Source organism: Diospyros lotus, chromosome 2 (assembly GCF_014633365.1).
Source record: "Diospyros lotus cultivar Yz01 chromosome 2, ASM1463336v1, whole genome shotgun sequence".
NCBI classification, from domain to species: Eukaryota; Viridiplantae; Streptophyta; class Magnoliopsida; order Ericales; family Ebenaceae; genus Diospyros; species Diospyros lotus.
In genome coordinates, this window is record NC_068339.1 from 28,684,717 (window position 1) to 28,711,112 (window position 26,396).

Genomic DNA, 26,396 nt, shown 5'->3' on the forward strand with positions numbered 1-26,396 from the left:
TTTCTAATGATACAATCTTATCATTTACAATCACATTACATAATATTAGTTTATGTCTTTAATTTTTATTTTAATACTTTCTATTTATAATCACATTATGACGCACTTGTTATTTTTGTCAAGTTAATTTATTTATTTATTTAAAATTAAATAATTTTAATTTTTTAGATAATTAAATTTATTTAATAAAATATTATTAAAAATTATTTTCAAAATTTCGAAGAGAACGCATTTTTTAGTTTTCTGTTTTGAGAAATCGTTTTTTAAAATGATAAAGAGAACGTTTTTTTTATGTTTTGAAAATAGACTATCAAAATAAAAAATTAAAAATAAATTCAAAACTCAAAATTAAAAATTAAAATTAAAATTAAAAGAGAATGCAACTTTTAGTCTTTTATGCTAATTCCAACAACAAAAACTAATTAAAATGCATGGACTAAATATGCCTTTTAACTCTTTACTACTAATTGGTGCCAATTAACACGTGGTGTTCTAACTAATGTCACTCCAGATCATAAAAAAATATTCTTTTAATTTATATTATAATTTTATAACATTTTATGTTTCAAAAAGTCATAGTCTTTATTTTTAAAAATATATTTTTTAATTTATAGTATAAAGTTAAAAAAATCAAATTTTAATTTTTTAATGAGATATTTAATTATTTAATAAAAATTAAAAATTAAAAAATATTTTTTAGAACAAGACATATCCTAAAATACCCTTTTAAGTTTTAAAGCTCAAATAGTTTACTAGAAAATTTTTAGCTTTCATAGCAAGCTCTTTTAGAACTTTTGTTACGTTTACATTCCATTTGTAACGCCCCGCCTATTAACGGATCTTGGGGTGTTTGTAAATACTGTGGGGACTCCGGGTTAGTGAAGTCTTTTCGCACCTGCGCTACCAAATTCCCAGCAAAAGAGAAACGCCACCCACGACGTCGGGGCGATGAGGAGATCTCGCTGCGCTTTGTTGGCCAAACCTGTGGCGCTTCTAGCTGTTACATTCGCTACTACCATCTTCGTGGCGCAGTGGCTCTCTCAGTTTCAGTCCAGTAAACCACTGCACTCGGCTCCTCGCCGGCCCGCCTCCGCCGGCCGGAGATTCGTTCTTTGGCTTCATGGCCTGGGAGACAGCGGCTCCGCCAATGAGCCCCTCGAGGACGTATTCACCTCTCCCGAGCTTAGAAGCGCCGCTTGGTCTTTCCCTTCCGCTCCTGCCAGCCCCGTCACCTGCTACGGTAAGGCGATGCATTGATGCATTTTTTTTTTTAATTTATAATGCTTGGATTTGGATATGCGTGTAAACGTTACGTTTTGTGGATTAGGTTTTCGTTTTGATTTATTTCTAATTACGTCATGGTTTTCTTTTGAAGAATGGGGAAAAATTGCTTTTTTTTTTTTGTTACAATTTTGTGATACTGGAAACTAATTTTGATTTATTGTGAAAGCATTGTTTGATCACTGTGAAATTCTGTACTTATGACGGTTTCTGGTATTTTCTGATCAGTGTTATATGCTGTTCCATCAATCTAAATTACACTAGAGTTTTTAACTGGGACGAATTATCGATCCCGGAAGCAGGAGCATATCAGAGATTCCAGAGAGATTAAACAAACCTTAATCTGCAATTGAAATCTTGTACGTCATTTTGAATAGTTTTTTAGGGGCTTGATCAGGACCTGATGAGCGGTTTAATTTCTCTCCTCCACAGAAACGATTGTTTGTTTAGATAATGTAAAAGATGGAACAGCAAGAGTCAAAGTGGGGGAGAGGGTTAAATTGGTATCCCTTGATGCCAAAAGTAATAGCTTCTCATTTAGCTAGATTACTCGATCTACAACTACAAGTCCATAAGAAAATGTTTTCATTTTACAAGCAGTGTCAAACAGCTCAAGGTCCTTATATTTGTTTTCCAAGAAAAATTGTCTTCACTTAATAAAAAAAGGAAAAAAAAATCTAATGGTCCTATGAGCTGTGCTATCATTTGATTATTAGTTATGAGATCTCTAATTCAATTTGAAACTGATCCCAGTAGAGAAGCTGGGTTAAGCATCCCAAATCGAAGAAGTTGTGCTATTGTCTTCAAGGTCATTTGGTGTGTTTTTAGTTACAGAGTTTGCATTCAAGAAAATTGCATCTGATATGAAGTATGCTAAAAAGTGGTAATAGGTCTAATTTCATAATGTCAAAGTCAAAAAGTTACTTGTTCTGAAAAAGGTCTAGAAGTCTTGTCGTGTAGGCTTCATAAGGCTAAAGCTCCATGGACTGAAGTTGGCTCATGGATAAAATATTGCAGAAAGATCTATATAAATAACACAATCACTCACTTGAATTATATATATATATCCAATAATACAGCCACCTTAGTCAAAACAATTTACATTCTCGTGGTTGCATGAAAGAAATAAGCACGTGGGACAGGTTTCCTGGTCTTGTGTCACTCTCTTGTTTTTCTTCCTTAAAAGCTGCGAGTCTTTGTCATCCAAAAGAATTAAAAAAGTCTCATGTATTGGAAGGTAGAGATTTTTGGGAAAGGGTCTCCTTGTGGCTTGTACCCTTTTGTTTTTGTTGGGAATAATTGATGGAATGAAATAGTTTGAGGCATGTTGACGAACACTGTCCTCAAGGATAATACCGCCCCTCATGGTGCAAAGGAAGTCAGCGGCGACTATCCCGTAAGATTTAACGAACTCCTCAACTTGCCATGCACTCACCAAGTCAAAACATGAACAACAGAACAGAAATAATTTATAGCAATGGTAGAAAACCATGTGCAGAAATATAGGAACAGTTAGGTAGTTAGGCAAAATAATAGTGACAATTTAATTGATTCATTATACAGTTATTTGTTTTTCTAAGTTAGGCAATTTTTTGTGTTTTACTATCTTCATAGGGGCAGTTATCATTTGTAATATATATGTGTCAAATCCGAATAATAGATTAAGGAGTTTTACAGTCCAAATTTCTTCATGGTATCGGAGCATTTTTAATTCAAAAACTCCTAGATCGTCGCAATGGCATCCTTCACCACATAAGTCTCTACTTCTTCCTCTCAAGTTTTTGCTGTTCCTCGTTCTAATGGACATTCTGTTATGATGTTCATAAGTGACAGAGGAAAAGATGACTATCTTAATGGTGAAACCCCTAAATCAAATTCAACAGATTTGAAGTACAAGACATGGAAGGTAGAACACAATATTGTAATGTCATGGCTTGTCAATTCCATGACTAATATTGTAAGTCAAAGGATCATTTTCAATAACCATAAAGATCATTTCCAAAAGAAAATTCTTTTCTTTGTCTTTTATTCTCTCAAAACCCCATCAATACTTTCAAAGTTATTTCTAGCAACAGATACATGAAAAATTTTATCAAATAGTGGAAAAATATGTTCAAAGAATTCAGCATTCTTTGTCTCAATAATAGTATTGCAATCAAGAACATCACTTCTCAAAACAAGGGATCCATATGCAGCACTATGATCAATATAACCAATAAATATGCAATTAGAAGTGTTTAACCCTATTTTTCTTTTCTTGGGATTAGGAAGCATAACCTTAGTGAGACACCCCCACACTTTTAGATATTTCAAATTAAGAGGGTGACCCCACCATAATTCATAAGTTGTCTTGCTAGTTTTCTTAAAGGAATCCTATTTTGTAGATGACATGTAGACAATATAGCCTCACCCCATAGGTTATTAGGTGCAGATGAGCTAACAAGTAAAGAATTCATCATCTCTTTAAGAGTCCTATGTTTCCTTTTAGCTTACACCATTTGATTCAGGGGAATAAGGAGGAGTAATCTCAGTATTATTCCTTTTTTCTCACAATAATCATTAAACAACACATTGTCACTGTCCTAGACAGAGACAATGAACTTCCCTTGAACCGGTGAGGTTCAAGGGATTAGCAGGGTGAATTAAGTAGGGAGGATAGAAGAACAGAGGAAGAAGATAGAATTGAATGAGGCGCACGCGCAAGAGAGAGAGAGAGAGAGAGAATAGGATAATGTTGTATTTAGTTTTTGCATGCCTTCTCCCATGGAATGGGATGAGTACATATAGGTGCTTGGTGTGGGCGTGGATGCAGCAGATCATTCCCCCTCCAGCGGTTACAACAAACTATTTTGTCCTCTTTCTAAGGCCTTTACACATGGCTTTCCTAATTCTAACAGAATTAATAGCTGGAATATTGATGCAACAATTAAAATAAAGAAACACAACATAGTCTCTTGAATAAAACATAATAAGACCGAAATCAAGAATGCAAAATAGCCATAGCCGTGACAATTTCCCCTCCCTTAGAACATTTCTTGTTCTCAAGAAATGCTAAGGAGGCTCGCAGCTCTTGGAAAACGTTGCAACAGACTTGGTAGATACTCATACTCCCATGTGTTGTCCTTGTTACTCCCTTGCTCCCATTTCACCAGCACTTAGATGAGAGGGACTCCTTGGTTGTGTACCACTCTTCTGTTCAAAATAGCTTATGGCTCCATCTGACCTTCCTTCCCCTTAGGTGGTGCTGGTAAGACCTGTCCAGCTGGCTTTGCCCCGGTTGATCTCTTTAACAGGGATACATGGAAAACCGGGTGTATGTGGGTGCCTTCGGGTAATTGAAGCTCGTAAGCCACCTTACCTATTCTTTCAGTTATGCTGAACGAACCAAAATACCTGGGGCTCAACTTAGACACCGACTCTTGATTGAGGGTCTTCAAGTGCGGATACCGTAGCTTGAGATACACCCTTTCCCCCACTTCTAATTCTCGATCACTTCTCTTCTTGTCAGCATACTGTTTCATTCGATTCCGGGCTGATGCCAACTCCTGCTTCAATTGTTGTAAAACTATCCCCCTTTGCTGTAAGTATTCCTCCACTACTATCTCTGTTGCTTGTCCTCCTGTGGCAGGTAACAACATAGTTGTTAAAGGCACGCCTAGGCGTAAGGTGCCAGTTCAGCGCCTCGCCTGAGCCGAGCCGAGGCTATTTCAGTGAGGCGCACACCTTGCATGGTGAGGTGCCAAGGCGAGAGGCGCGCCTCATGAAACCTAGGTTTTAATTAAAACCTAGGCAGCCCAATTCCTCCCCTCTTCTCAGTTCCAACATGTATACATTACAACATAAATGTAAATAAGAAAGTGCCCCCCATTTGGATTCAATAAAAATATCTAAAAAATTAAAATCCATAACAATAAGAAAATAAAATTTTGGTTTTACTACAAACTTAGGATTTAGCGATTTTACCACCCCCAAAATACATACCTACTATTTCTTGAAAAATTCATTAAAAATCATTTTAACAACAATGAATATTAACTATCAAAATATCGGGAGATAGTTTTTCAAAATGAAAACATTTTCTTATATGTCTCCTTATAATGCGTTAATCTTCCAGACTTAGAAAAATAGCATTTTTCAAAATGAAAACATTTTCTTGATTGAAGGGGATGATGAAGATATCGACCTTGATGTTGATGATCTCCTTGATGATGATTGATTAAAACTTCTTTATTGATTGTGGACTTGTAGTGTTTATATGTTTGTTTAGAACTTTGCATGATGATTGGTACTTATTTGAGTTTGAGACTTTAAGTTTGAACTTTGATGATGTTTCTAGTTTAGAATTTGCATGATGAATGAATCAACTTTGATGATGTTAGTTTAGAATTTGAAGATAATGAATTATTAATGATATGCATGTGTTATTATTGATAATTTGATAGTTTTTTTATGATTTTACAAGATTTTGAGTTTTTTTTCTACAAAGTGGGTCTCGCTTCGCAAAGGCACGCCTCGCTTCGTGCTCCTCAAGCTTCAGGACCCTTTGCACCTTGCGCCTTTCAAAACTATGGGTAACAGTGGTGGTTTGCACCCATACAATGCCTCAAATGGGGACATTTTTAGGGATGTGTGGTGGGTGGAATTATACCATCACTGTGCCAAGCACCCATACAATGCCTCAAATGGGGACATTTTTAGGGATGTGTGGTGGGTGAAATTATACCATCACTGTGCCAAGGCTATCCATCTATGCCAATGCTTGGGCTGCTGGATACACATGCATCTTAGGTAGGTTTCCAGCACCTGGTTGACTCTTTCAGTTTGGGGATGATATGCGGTTGACATGTTGAGTTTAATCCCTATAGACCCCATAAGCTCTTGCCAGAAATGACTTGTGAATACTTTATCACAGTCTGATATGATGATCCCCGGCACCTCATGCTGCGATACTACTCTGTCCATAAACACCCTAGCCACCTCCTTGGCTATGTAAGGGTGAGCTAGCCCTATAAACTGAGCAAACTTTGTGAACCGATCCATGTCATGACCCTAGGAATTACCCAAGGATATATTAGTAAATATAATAGTAGGAGTTAGCATACAATATACAATAATTGTAATTTCTTTTCTTTCTTTCTGTTATAGTGTTTTGTCCTATTCTATAGGCAGTTAGACTAGTTGTTATATTGCACATGAGAGTATGTGGGAGGCTATTAGGCTATATTTAAGCCTCAGCTGAGGTTGGATGGATTTTATTCTGATTTTGATATTAAATTCTCAATTTTCTTCCAAGATTTCTCTCTAATCTCTCTCTCTCGTTCTTCTTCCATTCTCCCTCCATTCTTTCTAATTTCTCCCCCATTCTTCTTCAATCTTCCCTCTATACATTTTGTTCTCGATTTTAAATGAATCGGATCCTTCTGATTTCCATTCTAGTCCTAGGCTAAACCCTAGGACCATGACAATCCACTACAACCATAATACTATCATTCCCTTCTAATTTGGGTAGTCTCTCGATAAAATCCACTCACACTAACCCAAGCTCGATTCGGTATCGGTAGAGGTTATAAGAGACTTGGGTAAGCCACATTCTCCAATTTACATCTCTTGTATATATCACAAGCTAACACAAAGTTCTTTACTTCCATTTTCATCTTGGGCCAATAGAACAACTGCTTAACTTTGAGATAGGTATTTTGAATCCCAGAGTATCCCCCCACTGGTGAGTCATGCAAGGACTATAAAATTTTTGTCTTAAGGTCTCCTTTACTCCCTATGACAAGTCTGCGTTTGAACCTCAACATCCCCTTCGTTAGAGTGTAGTTACCAGCCCCATTAGGCTCAATCACCAGCCTCTCTAGTAACTCCTTAATCTGCTCATCGTTGGCATAGCTATCAACAACTTCCTGGCATCATTTAGGAACCACTCTAGTAATGGCTGCCGCACTGCCTTCCTCTTGGCACCTTGATAGTGCATCAGCTGCTATATTTTCCTTGCCTCGCCTATATTGTATGGAATAATCGAGTTCCATCAGCTTGGCCATATCCCTCTTTTGTAGTTGAGTTTGTAACTTCTGCTATAGTAAAAATTTTAAACTTTCATGATTTGTTTTGATGGTAAACTTGCCTCCTTCTAGATAACGTCGCCACCTTTCCACATGCATTAACACTGCTAGGAATTCTTTCTCATAGATGCTCAACCCCAAGTGCCTAGTGCTTAAGACCTGGCTCAAGAATGCTAGTGGCCTTCCCTTATGCAATATAATTGCCCCTACACCCACTCCACAAGCGTCAGTCTCCAATACCAAGGTTTCACTGAAATTTGGTAGCCCTAAGATTGGCACTGTGCTCATTGATTCCTTAGGCTTTTTAAAAGCTACTTCGGCCTCCTCACCCCATCTAAAATTCCCCTTCTTCAACAGGTCAATTAGGGTCTGCTGATGATGCCATAACTCTTGACAAACCTTCTATAATATCTAGTTAGGCCGAGGAATCCCCTTAAAGCCTTTTAGTTCGTGGGTTTGGGCCAATTGACCATGGCTTCCACCTTCCTTGGTTCCGTCCTAACCCCATCTCCTGATATTATGTGGCCCAAATATTCCACTTAATCTTGGCAAAAGCAACACTTAGACCTTTTGATGAAAAGCCGGTTGGATTTGAGGACTTCTAGGGTGGTTCTTAGGTGGGATAGGTGCTGCTCAAGGGTCGGGTTGTAAACAAGAATGTTATCAAAGAAGACTAGTACAAATTTTCTCAAATAAGGCTCAAATATTTGGTTCATGAGGGATTGGAAGGTAGCTGGTGCATTGGTGAGTCCGAAAGGCATCACTAAAAATTCAAAATGTCCATGATGGGTTCTAAAGGCAGTTTTATAGACATCTTCGGATCTCATTTTGATTTGGTGATAGCCTGATCTAAGGTCTAGCTTGGAGAAAATAGTGGCATTATGTAACTCATCCATTAGATATTCTACAAGGGGTATAGGAAATTTGTCTTTTATAGTTAAGGCATTCAATTGCCGGTAGTCTATACAAAAATGCCAAGAACCATCATTCTTCTTGACTAGAAGTACCGGTGAGGCAAAAGGGCTGTGGCTAGGCCTTATAAAGGATTGGTTTAGCATTTCTTTTACCATCTTTTCGATTTCTGTTTTCTAAATAGGCGAGTACTGGTAGGCCCTGATGTTTATTGGTTCGGAGTTTGGTTTAAGGTTGATAGAATGGTCTATGTTTCGGGTGGGAGGTAGGATATTAGGTTCAGCAAATAAGTCCCTAAATTCCACTAGCAGTTTATCAATAAGGTAGTGAGAGTGTACCTAGCCAATCTTTCTCTAATCATTGCTGATGGATAAGGTTAGCTCCCCACACCTCAGCTTCTCCTGCCTTTCTTCCACTGCCATAATCGAAAACAATTAAGCTAATTTACTTCATTTGTTTCGAATGACTCGATGTAGACTCCTCCCTGTTATCATCCTACAAGCTCCTATTTCTCTTCCTCCTTTAAGTGTCATCTTTTTTCCTCATTTCTCAAAGGACACCTCCATTCGATTGAAGTCAAAACTGATGGGACTGACTCCCTTCATCCAGTCAACCCCTAGGACCACGTCGCACCCTCCCAGCTGAAGAAGCCTAAGGTCAGCTTCAAACTCTTCCCCTTGCATCTCCCCATTGAATCTCAGGTAGACTGATTTGCTAATCACTCTACCCCCGTTAGCCATTGTCACACTAAGGGGTGGAGTGTCCGAGAGGGGCTTTTCAATCTCCTAGCATTACCTTCATCAAGGAAGCTGTGAGTGCTTCCATTATCTATTAAGATCATTAGGCTCTTCTCCTTCACCTTCCCTTCCACTTCGATTATGTTGTTGTTTGTTACTCCTTTCAATGGGTGGAGTGAGATCTCCCCATTGTCTTCTTCCCCCAATTCTTCACACTTCTCAGTTTCTTCCACTCCTTCCATTCCTTCTCCCGGGTCTCCCTCCAATAGGAGAATTTATCGCCTACATTGATGTCTCGAAAGGTACTTATCCCCGCATCTAAAACACAACTTAGGCTGCCTCCTCTGGTCGTTAAACCTCCCAGTAGAGTGGGGTATTCTTGTCTGCCTAATCCCTAAGGTATTAACGGCTCAATCACGGTTTAATCCTTTGCCCCCTTAGTAGGAGGTTCCCATCGTCATAGCCTTATTTTGCTGCCTCTGTTTCTTCATCAAGGCTTCAACTACCATCTCTTGTAGTCTAGCACTTTCTGCTGCTTGTTCAACCGTTCGAGGTCTGATCATCTTGACCATAGGTCTTAAATCTTCACTTAAGCCACTCAAGAAGCTAGACACGTAATAGGCCTCCGATAGATGAGGATCATGGCTACTCATAAGAGATCTAAGCTCCTCAAATCCTTTTAAATAAGCCTTCAACTCCCCACCTGTTTGAGTTTATTAAACTCTTCCACTATATCAGACATACTCCTTTCCCCAAACCTCTCACATAATTTCTCAGCGAATTCTCCCCAAGTAGGATGGTCTCTCACACTAGTCCACCCTTGATACCATGTATCAACTACGTCGTCAAAGTAAGCAGCAGCTAAGGATACCCTTCTAACCTCCAGGATGTCGTACCATTTGAACATTTTTTCACACTTTCTTACCCACCAACGAGGATTATCTCCTTCAAAGATGGGAATCTCCATCCTGGGTATGGGAAACCCCGGTTGCTGTCATTGGGTCTGCTCCATACGGCCCCTAGGTAGCATCATTTCCCCCTCTTCATCCTGTTCTCCTCCTATATTGGGGGTCTCTGGACATCGTACTATTATATTGTTTCTTAAGAGAGGCTCGGTTCTATTTCTGGGAGGAAATTCTGGAGCCAGACTCACGGAGTTTTGTCATGTGAACATCAACATAAATTGTTGAAGTTGCGCACCTAACTCCTCCCTCATTTACGCCATCTCTTTTCGCATCTGTACCAGCATTCCATTTAGTCTCCTTTCCAAACCTTCTATCGAACCTTCCAACTTATGATCGATTGCCATGATCGCCTCATGGTTGCGACCATTTCCCAACTCAAGTTGGCTGACTCGCCTCTGGACTTTGGACATGGAGGAGCTGACTTGTTGCAGTTGAGATTCCATGTTCTTCATGCGGATTCCTTTTGCCATAACTTCCTATAATTCTTGCTGGGACCGAGCTCTGATACCAAATTGTCACTGTCCTAGATAGAGACAATGAACTTCCCTTGATTCGGTGAGGTTCAAGAGATCAGCAGGGTGAATTAAGTAGGGAGGATAGAAGAACAGAGGAAAAAGAGAGAATTGAATGAGGTGAGAGAGAGAGAGAGAGATAGAGATAGAGATAGAGATAGAGAGAAAATAGGATAATGTTGTATTTAGTTTTTGCATGCCTTCTCCCACGGAATGGGATGAGTACATATAGGTGCTTGGTGTGGGTGTGGATGCAGCAGATCATCCCCCTTCTAGTGGTTACAACAAACTATTTTGTCCTTTTCCTAAGGCCTTTACACGTGGCCTTCCTAATCCTAACAGAATTAATAGTTGGAATATTAATCCAACAATTAAAATAAAAAAACAGAACAGCCATAGCCGTGACACAGCATAGTCTCTTGAATAAAACACAGCATAGTCTCTTGAATAAAACAGAATAAGACCGAAATCAAGAATGCAAAATAGCCATAGCAGTGACACACATATTCTCCTACCCTAAATAAGGAGTAATCTCATGTATTCCTTCTTTCTCACAATAATCATTAAACAACACATATTCTCCTCCTTTATCCGATCTAACTCTTTTTGTTTTTCTTTTCAATTGGTTTTCTACCTCAGCTTTGTATAATAAGAACATGTTATAAGCCTCCTCTTTATTTCTAATCAAATAAATCTTTGTATATATTGAATACTCATCTATAAATGTTACATAAAACCTTTTACCACCTCTTGTCATAGTATGCTTAGATCACCTAAGTCTGTATGGATTAAATCTAACAATCTAGATTCTCTACATACAGGTGCTGATGTTTTCTTAGTCAATTTAGTCTCAGCACAGATCTCACATTTATTATGTTACGACCATTGTGGCAAGCAAGACATGAAAGGCATGCAAAGGTCGCATAGGGTGGCTAGGATCAAGCCACTTTAGTTGGTAGTTTGTTATTTGACTTAGTCAGAATAAATTAGTGTCTCGACCGTCCCTGATTAGCAGAATTTTAAAATTTCTTTGCATTGTAATTTTTCTGTTTTCCTTACTGTTTCCTTTTCTGGGTATTATTGTAACTCTAGTGTTAGTTTGTTAGCTAAGATTCCCCACGTGGAGGGGGGCTAAAATAGGACAAAACTTGTGGTTACAGCCGTTAGGAGGGTGAGGATCACCTGTGGCGTGGCCACCCAGCTATATCAACCCAGGACTCTCTTGGGGAGGTATCCATATGAATTTTACAATCTGATTTCTATCTACCTTCTTGCTCTTCCTTCTCTTCTTCACAATTTCAGTCTCAATCTCTCCCATTTCTCTGTTCACGTCTATTACAATTCTTCAAATACCGCCGGATTAAGAAGTGTAATCCTACTGTCACCAACACTCTTGACAATTAGTAGTTAGAATAAATTAGAATAGTGGTGTTAGAGTAGTGGTGGCATGTATTTCGGGGTTGTTATGCATGTTACCATTTCAGGTTGTTGTTGTTTCCTGTTTCCAAGTGATATTTTCCTATTTTATAGTTTACTGGTATGTTGTACTGGTCTATTTAAGAGACCTTATTGGACTTGTACGGGGATGTTGAGTAATGAGAATTATTTTCTTTCTCCTAGTTATCTTCTCTTCTTCCTGCATTCCTCTATCTTCACAATTCTGAACCAAAATTACCTACCATTTGGAATCAGAGCCTGGTTGCTTGAAACATGGCTACCCGAAATCAAACAAATGCTGAATTTTGTAATGAGGGTTTAGGAGATTTTAGGCTGTCAGGAGTCCAGTTTGGATCAAGTTCATGCTGCTCTGCAGACCATATTATCAGAAATTCAATCTCTTCGCGCGTCACAAGTTTCACACACCTTTGCATCCAAAACCAATCTGTTTGCACCTGCTGAATCCTCTCACCCAGCTGCGCAAACCACCACCTCAAACACTTCAACCTTCCCCGATAGACACCACCACCTGAAACTGACCTTCCCAAATTTCAATGGTGAGGACCCGTTTGGTTGGATCCATAAGACAGGGCAATTTTTTGAATTTAAGAAGGCAGCCCCGGAACAACAGGTACAATTTGCATCATTTCATTTGGAAGGGATCACCCTACAATGGCACAGGTGGTTAACAAAATTCCGTGGACCTCTTACTTGGGTATGAAGGCAATCCACCTATGGTTAGGACCAACGAATTATGAGGACCCATCAAAAGCTTTGACCTGTCTCAAACAAACCTCAATGGTGGCAGCTTACCAAGAAGCATTCGAAAAACTCTCTCACTCAGTGGACAACCTTCCTGAGCAGTTTATTATGGGATGTTTTATTGCTGGACTGCGAGACAACATCCGATTGGATGTCAAGGTGAAACAACCAAAAACTCTGTCGGACACAATCGGAGTTGCATGCTTCGATCGAACGTAATTCCTTACAAAAGAAGGTTGGCAGTGGCAGTGCATTCAGACTTTCCAACATAGCCCCTTCCCAGCAGAACCAATACACTGATAGGATACCAGATAGCAAGTTCAACAACAATCAATATCAATGGTTTTCTAATAATTTGCAGCAAGGAAAATAAGAACAATAGGGCATTCGAGAGGCCCCAACTCTCCAACAATCTCCTACAAAATTCCACACCCCTCTCTCACTCTCTTTCTCTTATTTATACCCCATCCTACTCAGCATAACTGCCTCTGGCAGCACATGCTGGTTTGTTACAACAAACCAGCTATTTCCCCTCCTATCCTCCACCCATTTTACCTTCTAGCCCCTGCCCCTTGTGCCGCCTTTGGTAGGTCCAATGGACCAGGGGCCTATCATTACCCCCCCCCGCTCACTTTCACCTTGTCCTCAAGGTGGAAATCTGGAAATTGTTGCTGAAGGAGGTGAACTGGTTCCCATGTTGCGTTTAAAGGGGGCAGCCCCTTCCATTGAATTAAAACCTCCTTGCCTTGTAGATTACTTCCTGTTCCTGATCAAACCCCCAGAACTGCCTCGGGTTCCACCAACAGCTCCAAATCTGCACTCAGCTGGCTGGGAACTTGCACACTAGCCCTCAATGCCTCTCTTGCCTCGCGTAATTGGGACACGTGGAAGACGGGGTGGATGTTGCAATGGGAGGGCAGTGTTAATTTGTAAGCAATCGGTCCTACCTCCTTTTCCACTTCAAATGGACCATAAAATCGAGGCACCAATTTCTCGTTGGAGCAACCAGCCAGCGATTTTCTACGATATGGCCGTAATTTCAAATAAACCAAGTCCCCCACTTTGAAGTTTACCTCTCTTCTCTTCATTCAGCACCTCTCTTCATTACTGATTGAACCCTCAGCAATTGAGTCTTCAAGTCATCCAAAATCTTATCCTGTTCAACTAATTGCCGCTCCACCATGGACACCGGCATGGTACCTCTTTCAAACCTCACCAAGGCTGGAGGTTCTCAACCATACACCACCTGAAAAGGGGTCGTCCTTGCAGCTGTGTGGTAGGATGTGTTGTACCATAGTTCAGCCCAAGGCAGCCACATGGACCAAGATTTCGGTTGAGAGGAAGCAAAACAACGCAAATATGTTTCCAAGGTCCGATTCAGTACCTCTGTTTGCCCATCAGTTTGTGGGTGATAGGCGGTGCTTTGATGTAGTTTAGTACCTTGGAGGCGGAACAATTCCTCCCAAAATCGGCTTATGAAAATTTTGTCCCTATTCGATACAATGGACCTTGGCAGGCCATGTAACCTTACTATCTCCTTAACAAAATTTCCAGCCACTTCCCCTGCAGTAAATGGATGTTTCAGCCCGATAAAGTGCCCATATTTACTCAGTCGATCTACTACAACCAATATTGAATCCATTTTGCCCGACCTAGGTAACCCCTCAATAAAGTCCATAGCTATATCTTTCCAAACTTGGTTAGGGATGGGGAGAGGCTGCAGCAATCCCCCAGGTGTTAAAGCTGAAAATTTGTTCTGTTGGCAAGTAGCACAATTACTCACATAGTTGTGAATGTCCTTCTTCATCCCTTGCCAATAAACACTAGCCGCCACTCGCTTGTAAGTCTTCAAGAACCCTGAATGCCCCCCGAGACTGCCATCATGTCCCTCATGTAAAATCAATGGAATGAGAGATGACCCTTGGGGTATGTACAACCTCCCTTTGTATAGCAGTTGGCTGCCCATCCACTGAAAGTTGGGTTGGGAAGCAGGATCAGTGTGTAGATCCTTGATAATTTGCTGCACCCTGACATCTGCTCCTACTTCACGGGCCAATTGATCCAGTTGGATTACTTGTGGGACTGTCAAAGCCATGAAGGCAGCTGTATGGTTGATGCGTGATAACCCATCAGCGGCCTTGTTCTCCAAACCCCGGTCTATAATGAATCTCAAATTGAAATCCCATTAGTTTCACCATCCATCTCTGATATTCGGGGCTTACCAACCGCTGTTCCATCAAGTATTTGAGGCTCTTTTGGTCAGTCCAAACCTCAAATTTCCTTCCCAAAAGATAATGTCTCCATTTATGCACCGCAAAGACTATGGCCATCAATTCCCGCTCATAAACTGATTTTGTTCTCCCTAATTGATTGAAAGCTTGACTGAAATAGGCAATGGGTTGGTGATTCTGCATTAAAACAGCCCCCATGCCCTCCCCCGAAGCATCCGCCTCTACCACAAAAGGTTTATCAAAATTTGGCAAAGCGAGCATGGGCAAGGAAATCATCTTTGCCTTAAGTTGTTGGAAAGCTTGCTCGGCTGTCACATCCCAATAGAAATTATTCTTCTTCAACCGTTCAGTTAAGGGCCTTGCCATAGTCTTTCACAAAGCGCCGATAATACCCCGTGAGCCCCAAGAACTCTCAATTCCTTCATTGTTGTAGGAGTAGGCCACTCTTCCATCGCTTGCACCTTAGCGTGATCAGCTGATACACCATGTTGAGAAATGATGTGGCCTAAGTATTCAACCTCCGGCTGCCCGAACAAGCACTTTTTCCTGTTAGCAAGTAGCTGATTTTCTGCTAACACTTTTAAAACACAACGTAAGTGCTTTGTGTGTTGCTCTAAACTCTTACTATACACCAATATATCATAAAAAAAAACAAAGCGCCTTAAATACTCCCTGAAGATATCATTCATTAGTGATTGAAAGGTTGCGGGCGCGTTTGTCAATCCGAACGGCATAACTAGGAACTCGTAGTGGCCCTCATGTGTCCGGAAAGCCGTTTTTGGAACATCTCCCTCCTTGACCCTAATCTGATGGTAACCAGATTTTAGATCCAGCTTGGAGAAAACCACAGCCCCATGCAGCTCGTCCAGCAACTCCTCAATCACAGGTATAGGGAATTTGTCGGGAATGGTGACCTTGTTCAAAGCCCTGTAGTCGACACAAAACCGGCACCCTCCATCTTTCTTCTTAACCAACAACACCGGGCTAGAGAATAGACTGCAACTTGGCTGCACAATCCCAGCTCCCAACATCTCGCCCACCAGTTTTTCATTCTCATTTTTTTGCATGTAAGGATAACGGTAAGGTCTCACATGCACGGGTGCTGTTCCTGGAATCAAGTTAATAGCATGGTCTCTTTTTCTGCGTGGAGGCAGCCCTTCAGGATTAGAAAATACCCCTTCAAACTCTTTCAGCACTCCTTGCAACAACCTTGGGATTACCCTCTGCTTTTCTTCAAATTTTGCGGTAATGGCTCCCAACTCCAGCAACATCCCCTCCCCACTTCCCTTAAAAGCTTTCAGCATGGCCTTCAAAGACACCATGGTTTTACTTAAGCTTGGATCACCCTGCAATGTTACTGCCATACCCCCCACTCGAAACTTCATTGTTAAAGTTTTCCAATCCACAACCATTTTCCCAACTGCGGCTAACCACTTCATTCCTAAGATAACATCCGAGCTACCCAGCTCTAAAGGCAAAAAATCCTCCACAATTTGTAGGTTTTGTAGGTGCAATTTCACCCCCTTGCAAATGCCAGCCCCTTGCACTACCATTCCCGTCCCCATAATCACCCCATACCCGGTCGTTTCTGTTCTTGGCAGCCCCAACCGCTGCACCAACTCAGCTGCTATAAAATTATGTGTCACTCCTCCATTAATGAGTACTACCACTGGTTGCCCTTCAATGTCCCCTTGCAACTTCATGGTTTGTGGTGTTGTCAATCCCACAACTGAATTCATTAAGAGTTCAATGACCTCGCTGCCTTGCCCCGCTTCTTCTTCCCTCCCTTCCCCTGTTTCAGCCTCGACTACTTCCTCTTCCATCTCTTCATCATAAATCATCATAACTTGTAGCTCCCGGTTCTTACACCGGTGGCCAATAGAGTACTTCTCATCACATCGGAAACATAGAACCTTCTCTCTTTTAGATTTCCACTCAGCCTCGCTGAGTCATTTAAAGGGAACATTGCTGCCACTCCTAGCCACTGGCAGCTTGTTGCTCGCCTGGCTAACAACTCTCGAATGAGGAGTCGGGCTTCTTGATTGTATGAGAGGGGGTCGAAAAACATTGGTTATAGAATGGGTAGAGAAACTACCCCTTGCTGGCCCAAACGTCCTACTGCAGCTGAGCATGGCTGCATTCTTATCCTCAATACATTGAGCCGTCGACATGATCCGATCCAACCCCCTTGGTTGCAGTACCCTGATCTCAGCCCGTATTTCCGGCTTAAGGCCATTAATGAAATGGCCTTCCAGGAACGCCTCAGAGACTTCCGACACTGGCACGGCCAAAGTCTCGAACATCAACCGGTAATCCTTGACAGTCCCTTCTTGTCGGAGAGCCAAGAACCTCTCCTCTAGTGACCCCTCTTGGGTTGGGCGGAATCGGTTGAGGATACCTTGCTTGAGCCCCTCCCAACTGCGAATTCCCCTGCGCCTAGACTCCCACTGGAACCACGCGAGGGCCCCTGCCGCGAAGCACAACGCAACGGACTTGATCTTCTCATCATCGGACAGTTGGTTGACGGTGAAGTACCTCTCAGCCCGAAAAATCCAGTCATCTGGATTGTCTCCCTCGAAGGTCGGCATCTCCAGCCGCCGACCTCTCCCGTCTTGCCTCCATCCGGCACTCGTGCCCCCCCTCCATTCTTCGGTTCATGCTGACTCCAGGGGTCACTTCAGAATCTGGGGTAAACTCCGTTGGCCATTCGCCCCCATGGGTCTTTGCTTTCCTCTCCCGTTCCTGTTCATCCCATCTTGTTCGCATGATGGCAAACTGTTCGAGCATCTCCGTGACATTCCGATCTATGGCTTGAATCTCTCCCCTCATCGTATCGACCTTCTCCTCCAGGTCCCCTACTCTCTCGCTCAAGTTTACCATGGTGATCGGCAACTGCTTTGATACCAAATTGATAGGATACCAGATAGCAAGTTCAACAGCAATCAATATCAATGGTTTTCCAATAATTTGCAACAAGGAAAATAAGAACAATAGGGCATTCGAGAGGCCCCAACTCTCCAACAATCTCCTACAAAATTCCACACCCTTCTCTCACTCTCTTTCTCTTATTTATACCCCATCCTACTCAGCATAACTGCCTTTGGCAGCACATGCTGGTTTGTTACAACAAACCAGCTATTTCCCCTACTATCCTCCACCCATTTTACCTTCTAGCCCCTGCCCCTTGTGCCGCCTTTGGTAGGTCCAATGGACCGGGGGCCTATCATACACCCCCACAGCAGGACTTCTTGGTCCTTCCCCAAACCAGAAAGCAACTTTTCCAACCCCAATCCTTCCTGTTCGTTGCATATTTGGGTAAGAGGCGAGGGATCGGTGAGAAAAGGGACTCTGCTTCTACTGTGATGAGAAGTATGTACCAGGCCATAGATGTTAGTGTCCTCAACTCTTCATGATAGAAGATTGCCCAATGAACCTAGAAAGTGAAGATCACCAAACCAGGGAACTACCACCTACTGAACCATTGCATGAAATCTCTTTTCATGCAATGGTGGGAACCAATCACCCACAGACTCTTCGCATGTCTGAAAAAATTAGAAACAAGGAAGTCACAGTGCTTATTGATGGAGGGAGTACACACAATTTTATTGACCAGTTGATTGTCAACAAACTGACGCTTCCTGTAGTGGGTGATCGATCCTTTCAGGTAATGGTTGGGAATTGTGAAAAAATTGAGTGCACAGGTAGATGTCTGAATCTTGCATTGATTATCCAAGGTCATACCATTGTAGCTGATTTTTATATCCTTCTAGTAGCGGCTTGTCAATTGGTCTTAGGGGTTCAATGGTTAGAGACTTTGGGTCCAGTAGAAATCGACTACTGCAAGTTGACAATGACTTTCACTCACAACGGTTGGCACCACCAGCTTCATGGTTTCCGTCGAGCCAACTTAGAGGCCTTAGACAATAGCGAATTATAGTAGCTAACTGGCATGGGTTACTACTTACAAATTACTGCTCCTACCAAAACCAGCTTCCAAGCACGAAATCAGGTGGCAATGGCCCAACCAGCAGACTTGAGCCAACTAATTGCCGAATTTCCGGAGGTCTTTGTTGAGCCAGTAAACCTTCCCCCTACCCAACACCATGACCACGGGATTCCTCTGAAGGCTGACCAAGAACTAGTTAGTGTACGACCGTATCGGTACCTGCAATATCAAAAGTCTGAGATAGAAAGAATGGTGCAAGAATTTCTTGATTAAGGAATTATTAGGCCCAATACTAGTCCTTTCTCATCTCTGGTATTGTTGGTTAAAAAGGCGAACGGAACTTGGAGGTTTTTTGTTGATTACAGGGCACTTAACAGTGTTACAATTAAGGACAAGTACCCGATTCCAGTCATCGATGAGCTCCTTGAACTATACAATGCTCAGTTTTTCTCCGAAATTGATCTTTGCTTCGGTTACCATCAAATCCGAGTTAAGGAATGGGATATTCACAAGACTGCTTTTTGCACTCATGAAGGCCATTACGAATTTGTATTCATGCCCTTTAGCTTAACCAATGCCCTGACAACCTTTCAAAGTCTAATGAATGACATTTTTAGACCTTTTCTTCATAAGTTTGTTCTTGTTTTTTTTTATGATATCCTAATCTATAGTAGGAGATGGGCGAACCATTTATGGCATATTCATAAATGGTCTTGAGGATTTTATCAGCTCACCAGTTGACAGCAAAGCAATCAAAGTGTCGATTTGGCACCACTTGAGTAGACTACCTCGGCCATATTATCACTACTAACGACGTTTCGGTAGACCCAACAAAAATTCAAGCCATTCAGGATTGGCCAGTACCAACCTCAGTGAAGGGTGTGCATGCATTCCTTGGCCTCACTGAGTGCTATCGCAAATTCATCAGTGGTCTTGGAATCATTGCCGCGCTCCACTCATCTGGTTAACTTCCAAAGCTAGATTTCATTGGAACTTTGAGGCAAAACAAACATTCCTTCAACTTAAAAAAGCGCTAACAACTGCCCTAGTTTTGCGGCTTCTAGATTTTTCTCAGCAATTTATAGTGGAGTGTGATGCATGCAGAACCGGTATAGGAGTGATTCTGTCCCAGCAGGGCCAACCCATTGCAGTTTTTAGCGAGGCACTGAAAAGTATGGTGTTGACATTATCAACTTATGACAAGGAGATGTTGGCAATTGTTAAGGGTATCAGTGAGTGGAGGCCATATCTTCTTAGCAGACCCTTTATAGTGTGAACGGATCAAAGGAGTTTGAAGTACCTCATAGAGTAGCGCATTACCACGCCCACACAACTACGTCGGCTACCAAAAATTTTGGGGTACGATTATGAGATACAATATAAAAAAGGGGTTGACAACAAAGGAGTGGATGCTCTATTTCGAATCGCAGAATTTGAGTTCCATGCTGTGTCACTACTGAATTCTGATTGGTGGGTCACTCTCCAAGAAGAAGTTTTATCTGATCCTTTTTATGAGCAGGTTAAGTTATGTCAAGATAAAACTCCTCACCTTTATCTTTAGAGGGATGGAGTTTGGTTTAAGAAGGGGCGAATTCTTTTGAGTCCTAATTCGACTCTAATTCCGGCAGTCTTGGACTCTTGGCCGATAATCACTCATCACCAGTGGGGGGACATTTTGGGTTTCAAAAAACTTTTAGCCGTATTAAATCTGTTTTGCGCTGGTCAGGGATGCAAATGGCGATTAAGCAACTTATCCAAGATTGTGATACTTGTCAGCGATGTAAAACTAAGACTTTGCGACCAGCCAGACTCCTTCAACCTTTGGAACTTCCAGAAAAAGATTTGGACTGATATGTCCATGGATTTCATTGAAGGCCTTCCTTCCTCACAAGGGTATACAGTTATAATGGTGGTGGCAGACTGCTTCTCGAAATATGCTCACTTTGTTCCATTCAAGCATCCATTCACAGCTTTAACAGTAGCTAAAGCATTCTTCAGTCAAATTGTTAAGTTACATGGGGTGCCAAGATCCATTACCAGTGATTGTGACAAGGTTTTTGTTAGTGCCTTTTGCAAAGCTTTGTTTCAAATGCAAGGAACTTCTCTCTGTATGAGTTCCAGTTATCATCCACAAACGGATGAACAATCATAAGTGATCAATCGCACCCTCGAGCAGCATCTTCGTTGCTTTGCACATGATCAGCCCAAAAAATGGTTGGATTGGCTTGCTTGGGCGGAATACAGTAACAACACTACGGTTCATTCCACCACACGCCTCACTCCTTTTGAAGCAGTTTATGGAGTTCCTCCACCAAATTTGCTCTCCTATGTTCCAGGTACTACTAAGGCGCAGGCTGCTGATGAACTTTTGCAAGATCAGGACACAGTTTTGAAGGCGCTACGCCATCATTTGGTAATGGCCCAGAACCGTATGAAGGTTCAAGCGGATCAGCATCAGTGTGAGGTAACATTCAACGTTGGTGATTATGTCTCTTTACGCCTCCAACCATATAGACAACAATTGGTCATTTTTCGTAGCTCCCTCAAACTGTCCCCAAGATATTATTGGCCATATAAAATCTTGGCTCAAATTGGTCCTGTAGCTTACTGCCTAGAGCTACCAGAAGGGTCCCAAATTCACAACGTCTTTCACGTCAGCTTGCTTAAAAATTATATGGGATCTTCAATACCAGTAATGCCTGAGCTACCTCCAGTTGCGGATGATTTCACTTTGTGGCCCCAACCAGAAGCGGTGATTGATAGTCAAATAATCCAGAAGGGTCATCACCGTCCGAAAGAAGAAATTCTTGTAAAATGGATGGGTGCTCCTGCTGAGGATGCAACATGGGAAAATAAATGGAGGTTTCTGCGTTCGTATCCAGATTTTCATCCTTGAGGACAAGGACAAATCCAGAGGGATGGAATGTTACGACCATTGTGGCAAGCAAGACATGAAAGGCATGAAAAGGACGCATAGGGTGGCTGGGATCAAGCTTCTTTAGTTGGTAGTTTGTTATTTGACTTAGTCAGAATAAATTAGTAGTTAGAATAAATTAGAATAGTTGTGTTAGAGTAGTGGTGGCATGTATTTCAGGGTTGTTAGCATGTTACTGTTTCAGGTTGTTGTGTTTCCTGTTTCCAAGTGATATTTTCCTATTTTCTAGTTTACTGGTATGTTGTACAGGTCTATTTAAGAGACCTTATTGGACTTGTACGGGGATGTTGAGTAATGAGAATTATCTTTTTTCTCCTAATTATCCTCTGTTCTTCCTCCATTCCTCTGTCTTCACAATTCTGAACCAAAATTACCTACCATATTCATGCATGTAGTGTTAATACCAATAATTAAACCAGGAGACTGCATTTTCTTAATATAGCCTATGCTAACATGTCCTAGTTTAGCATGCCACTTACCAATGAGTCAATTAAGTAAGCAGAAGAAGATGCATTTTCATTAATAATATTAGAAATATTCAGTATAAATAGTCCCTGATTGCAATGGCCTTTCCCTGCAAACAGATTTTTCTTTGTCATTACGGTCTTGCTAGACTTGAATGACACTTAACCCTAACTTTGCCAAGTAAAGACAGAGAGACCAGATTTACCCTAATGTTAGGGACATGCAACACCTCATTTAAGGCCAAAGTCTTGCCAGATGTGAGCTTGACTAAGACTGCCTTTTCCCAAAACATGAGCTATCCGTGAATCACCAAGGTGTAGACTATTTCATCTCCACCTCCTATTGGAGTGTAGGAAGTAAAGGCATCTTTGTTTGAATAAATATGCCTTGTCGCACCAGGGTCTACTCCCCACTCTTTAAGATCAGCCACAAAGTTGGCTTGAGAAATGACCACAGCTATAACATCACGTCCTTCAACCAAATTGCTTTTGGCTTAGGAGGATCATCCTTTCTCACTTTCTTTCAGCACTAAGGTGCATGTTAGCCTGGTTTGCCACAGACAAAACAGTTTCCCTTTTTCTTGAAGATGGGTTTGTTAGCTTTAGGCTTGTAATCAGAATGTTTATTATCTTACCTTTTATTTTGAGCTTTATTGTCTCGCACCAAGTTAGCATTGGTTGCTAGTGCTTAGCTTTGGCAACTTGCATCTCCTTTCAATTGGTGTCTTCAATGATGATGTGTGGGATCAGGTCCACTAATGATGGCTGATTGTGTTTGTGCTTTAACCTGTTCTTATAGTCGCTCCATGATTGCAGCAGCTTCTTGATCAATAGGTCAACAATGAACTCCTCTTGTAACTGGATGTTCTCAGTTTTGAGATCTTTTAGCAACCTGTGGTACTCATTGATTTGTGCCATGTCTTTGTCATCAACCATATCCCAACAATAGAACTTTCAAATGGCGAACTTTTGCTTGCCAGCATCCTCAGCAGTATACTTGTTGATCATGCTCCCCCAAAGCTCCTTTGCTTCCTTGTAATTATAAGTAGACATCAAAAAGCTCATTTGATAAAGTTTGCAAAATTGTATATCTACATACCTTATTGGCATAAGTCCAATTGTCCAAAATCTTGACATTGGCATTAGCTTCAAGCTTGGAGTCAGTAAGTGTGAATGCCACTCCATGCATGTCAAGTGTTGAAAAAATTCTCTCACACCAGTGGTTGAAATTGTTCCCACCAAAAACTTTGATCTTTGATACGTTAGGGAATGGTTTGGCAAAAGGAATTGTCGTAACCATTGGAACAACACTAGACGGAGTAGAACCATTGACAACGGCAGGCAGAACAGAGCCATTGGTGGTGACAGTCATGACAGTGTCGGCACTCTCCACTGGGACTTATCCTTGAGATTGTTGGAATAATTGATTGAATGAAACAGTCCAAGGTGTGTTAACGAACACTGTCCTCAAGGATAATTCTGCCCCTCATGGTGCAAATGAAGTCAGTGGTGGCTATCCCCCAGGATTCAACGGACACCTCAACTTGATGTGCACTCACCAAGTCGGAGCATGAACAACAGAACATAAATAATTTATAGCAACATTAGCAGAGCAATAGAGGAAGAGGATAGGAAAAACAATGTTTAGAGAATGGCAGAGCTAATATTATGTAGAAGAATGAAGTATAGGTTTAGTATTTGTAGGCTTTAAGGAATGAGTGGGTTGAGCAAATGGTGACAAAAAAAAAAAAAAAACTGTCAATCAGCTTGCTTATTCTTCAACGTGCAAGCTGATTTAATGGTAACAAAGTGATTTTGTTTGACTGGGTATTTGACTCATTCTTTCAACAGCATCATTATATTTCTGTTTGAATTGTTCAATAGTTTTATCATCCTTCACAACTAATTATGTTTTTTGGGGAGTGGGGAATAGCATTCTATAGGAACCTGTTGTTGAAATGATTGGATAATCTCTCTTTATTTAATAATGTGGCATACTTATTTGCTTTCTCCACAGGTGGTTCTGTGATGCCATCATGGTTTGATATTCTTGAATTGCCAATCACAGTTGTAAGTAATGCTTCTCTTCTTCTTGATTCGCCTTCATGCTATGAAAATTGAGTTGCTGTCATGGAAGGCCTGTGTATACTGAACATACTTTTTGAGAAATATGATGTATATAAGTGGATTCCTTTAGAAAAGGTTGTCCCAGTGAATGAGAATCCCCACTTTATGAGGGTCAGGAGAGGGTCATATTTGTATGCAGCATTCCCCTCACTTTTCTACAAAAAGATTATTTCCACAACTTGGACACGTGACCTTCAGTATTTGTATAAAATGAAATGTCGCTTTAGACTGTCCTTTTCATCTCTTCTTGTCGATCTATATTGGTTTTGGATAGATTACGTGTATTGTCTTTGTATGATAGACATTATAACTTTAATGGTGCCTAAATAATCTGTCTTAATTATATTTGAAGAAGATTCTAAGTATTTCTGCCTTTTGTCCTTATATAACATACATTCAGGGATGATCACTACTTGGAGAACACTTTTTGACTTTTCAAAGAAAACGTTATGACATAATCTCAGGTGTGCCAAGATGAGAAGGCGGATTATACACGCCCATGCACTAGATTGAGCTCATGGCATACCGGAGCCTACAATTCACTTTGGTAATGTGTATGTTTGATTTCCAATTTGTGACAGGATTCGCGGAATGATGAAGATAGTGTCCTCAAAGCAGTTTGGAATGTGCATGCAATGATAGACAAGGAGGTGGCTGCTGGCACAAATCCAGATAATATATTCGTGTCTGGGTTTAGTCAAGGAGGTCTCTCTCTCTCTCTCTCTCTCTCTCTACATGAAAGGTTTCTGCATCTTTGTATTTGTTCCTAAAGGTATTTGTTAGATTGGAATGTTTTGCAGGAGCTTTGACCTTGGCAAGTGTTTTGTTATACCCGAAAACCCTAGGAGGAGGTGCAGTTTTTGCTGGATGGATTCCTTTTAATTCATCAGTAATAGAAAGAATACCGCCAGATGCAAAAAGGGTACTTTTCTTGTAATTCGAAGCACTGTCTATTACACAATCTCCTGTAACTTTTCAACGTGTTTTCCTAGCTGACTTTCTAATTCTATGTTTAACCACCACCTAATAAGAGTATCGTTTTTCATTGATAAAGGTTCATTTATACTTTGCTATGAAGGTGGCAAATGTAGAAAATTACTGCTTTAGCAGTAACATGAAAGTTTACTGTGTAACCTGACTTCAACAACTATAGCTATAATCACTATCATTGTAGGCATAATCATCTCCTAATTGCTCATGCCGTTGGCTTCTTGGATGGCATTGATTATTTTTGTGTCGGCTTATTCTCTTCATGGTGAGACCGTGCTTGCCAAAATGAACACATGTTGACCAAAATACAAATATTGAGGTCTAGCAGGCATGATAATGTCGTTACTTTTAAGAACTAATGGCAGGATTGCTACCTTGTCTTGTAAAGCTCATGCTATTGTCTCTTTAAAATGTTTTGGTGTTTTTCTAATGATCTTCTGAAGTTCAAATCCACTTGCAGACACCTATCTTGTGGTCTCATGGTACATCTGATAGAACGGTATTTTTTGAAGCCGGCCAGGCAGGCCTAGCTTCACTCAAAAGAGCTGGTCTAAGCTGCGAGTTTAAGGTATTTCTTAAATCTCCTCCTGATCTATGCGTATATCCTTAATAAATTAATCACTCTTGGGCCAAAAAAACAAAAACAAAATACATTGTTGGGGTGGTTTGGTTATGAATTTGCAGGCATATCAAGGTCTTGGCCATGAATTGAACAAACAAGAGCTGAGCTACATGGAATCGTGGATTAAGGCTCGTCTGCAGGGCTCTTCCTAAAGCTCCGAATGCCATCGACTTCTCGTATGCTTCCTTAGCTTTGACCTCTCCTCCGAGCGGTTGTTGCAGCTCTCTAAAATCTTTGTATATGGCTAATTACTTGATTGTATGAGGCATTGCTGTGAGTGTCTGTGCTCCCCCTTCCACGATCAAGGGTGGCTGCCCCTCCCCAAAGAGTCTGCACGCCAGCCTTGTCCCAGATTTGTATTATCAATACAGCTTTTTATCATTAAGATTAGTTAAATTTGGGTTTTCTAA

The 26,396-nt window shown here is 41.1% G+C and overlaps 1 protein-coding gene across 1 annotated transcript; it reads left to right on the forward strand.

Annotated features, from left to right (window-relative positions):
- Positions 1-863: 863 nt before the first annotated feature.
- Positions 864-26,396, forward strand: LOC127794899 (carboxylesterase SOBER1-like). The gene is made up of 6 exons (XM_052326196.1): positions 864-1,240; positions 24,265-24,317; positions 24,956-25,079; positions 25,175-25,296; positions 25,825-25,932; positions 26,049-26,396. The coding sequence occupies exons 1-6, from the start codon at positions 949-951 to the stop codon at positions 26,136-26,138; spliced, it is 789 nt and encodes a 262-aa protein (XP_052182156.1). The 5' UTR covers positions 864-948; the 3' UTR covers positions 26,139-26,396.

Excerpts from the sequence above, each read along its gene's own strand:
- LOC127794899 (XM_052326196.1), top strand. The coding sequence starts at position 949 with ATGAGGAGATCTCGCTGCGCTTTGTTGGCCAAACCTGTGGCGCTTCTA. Across the intron at positions 25,080-25,174 it reads GTCTGGGTTTAGTCAAGGAG|GAGCTTTGACCTTGGCAAGT; the intron begins GTCTCTCTCTCT and ends AATGTTTTGCAG. Across the intron at positions 25,933-26,048 it reads GTCTAAGCTGCGAGTTTAAG|GCATATCAAGGTCTTGGCCA; the intron begins GTATTTCTTAAA and ends ATGAATTTGCAG.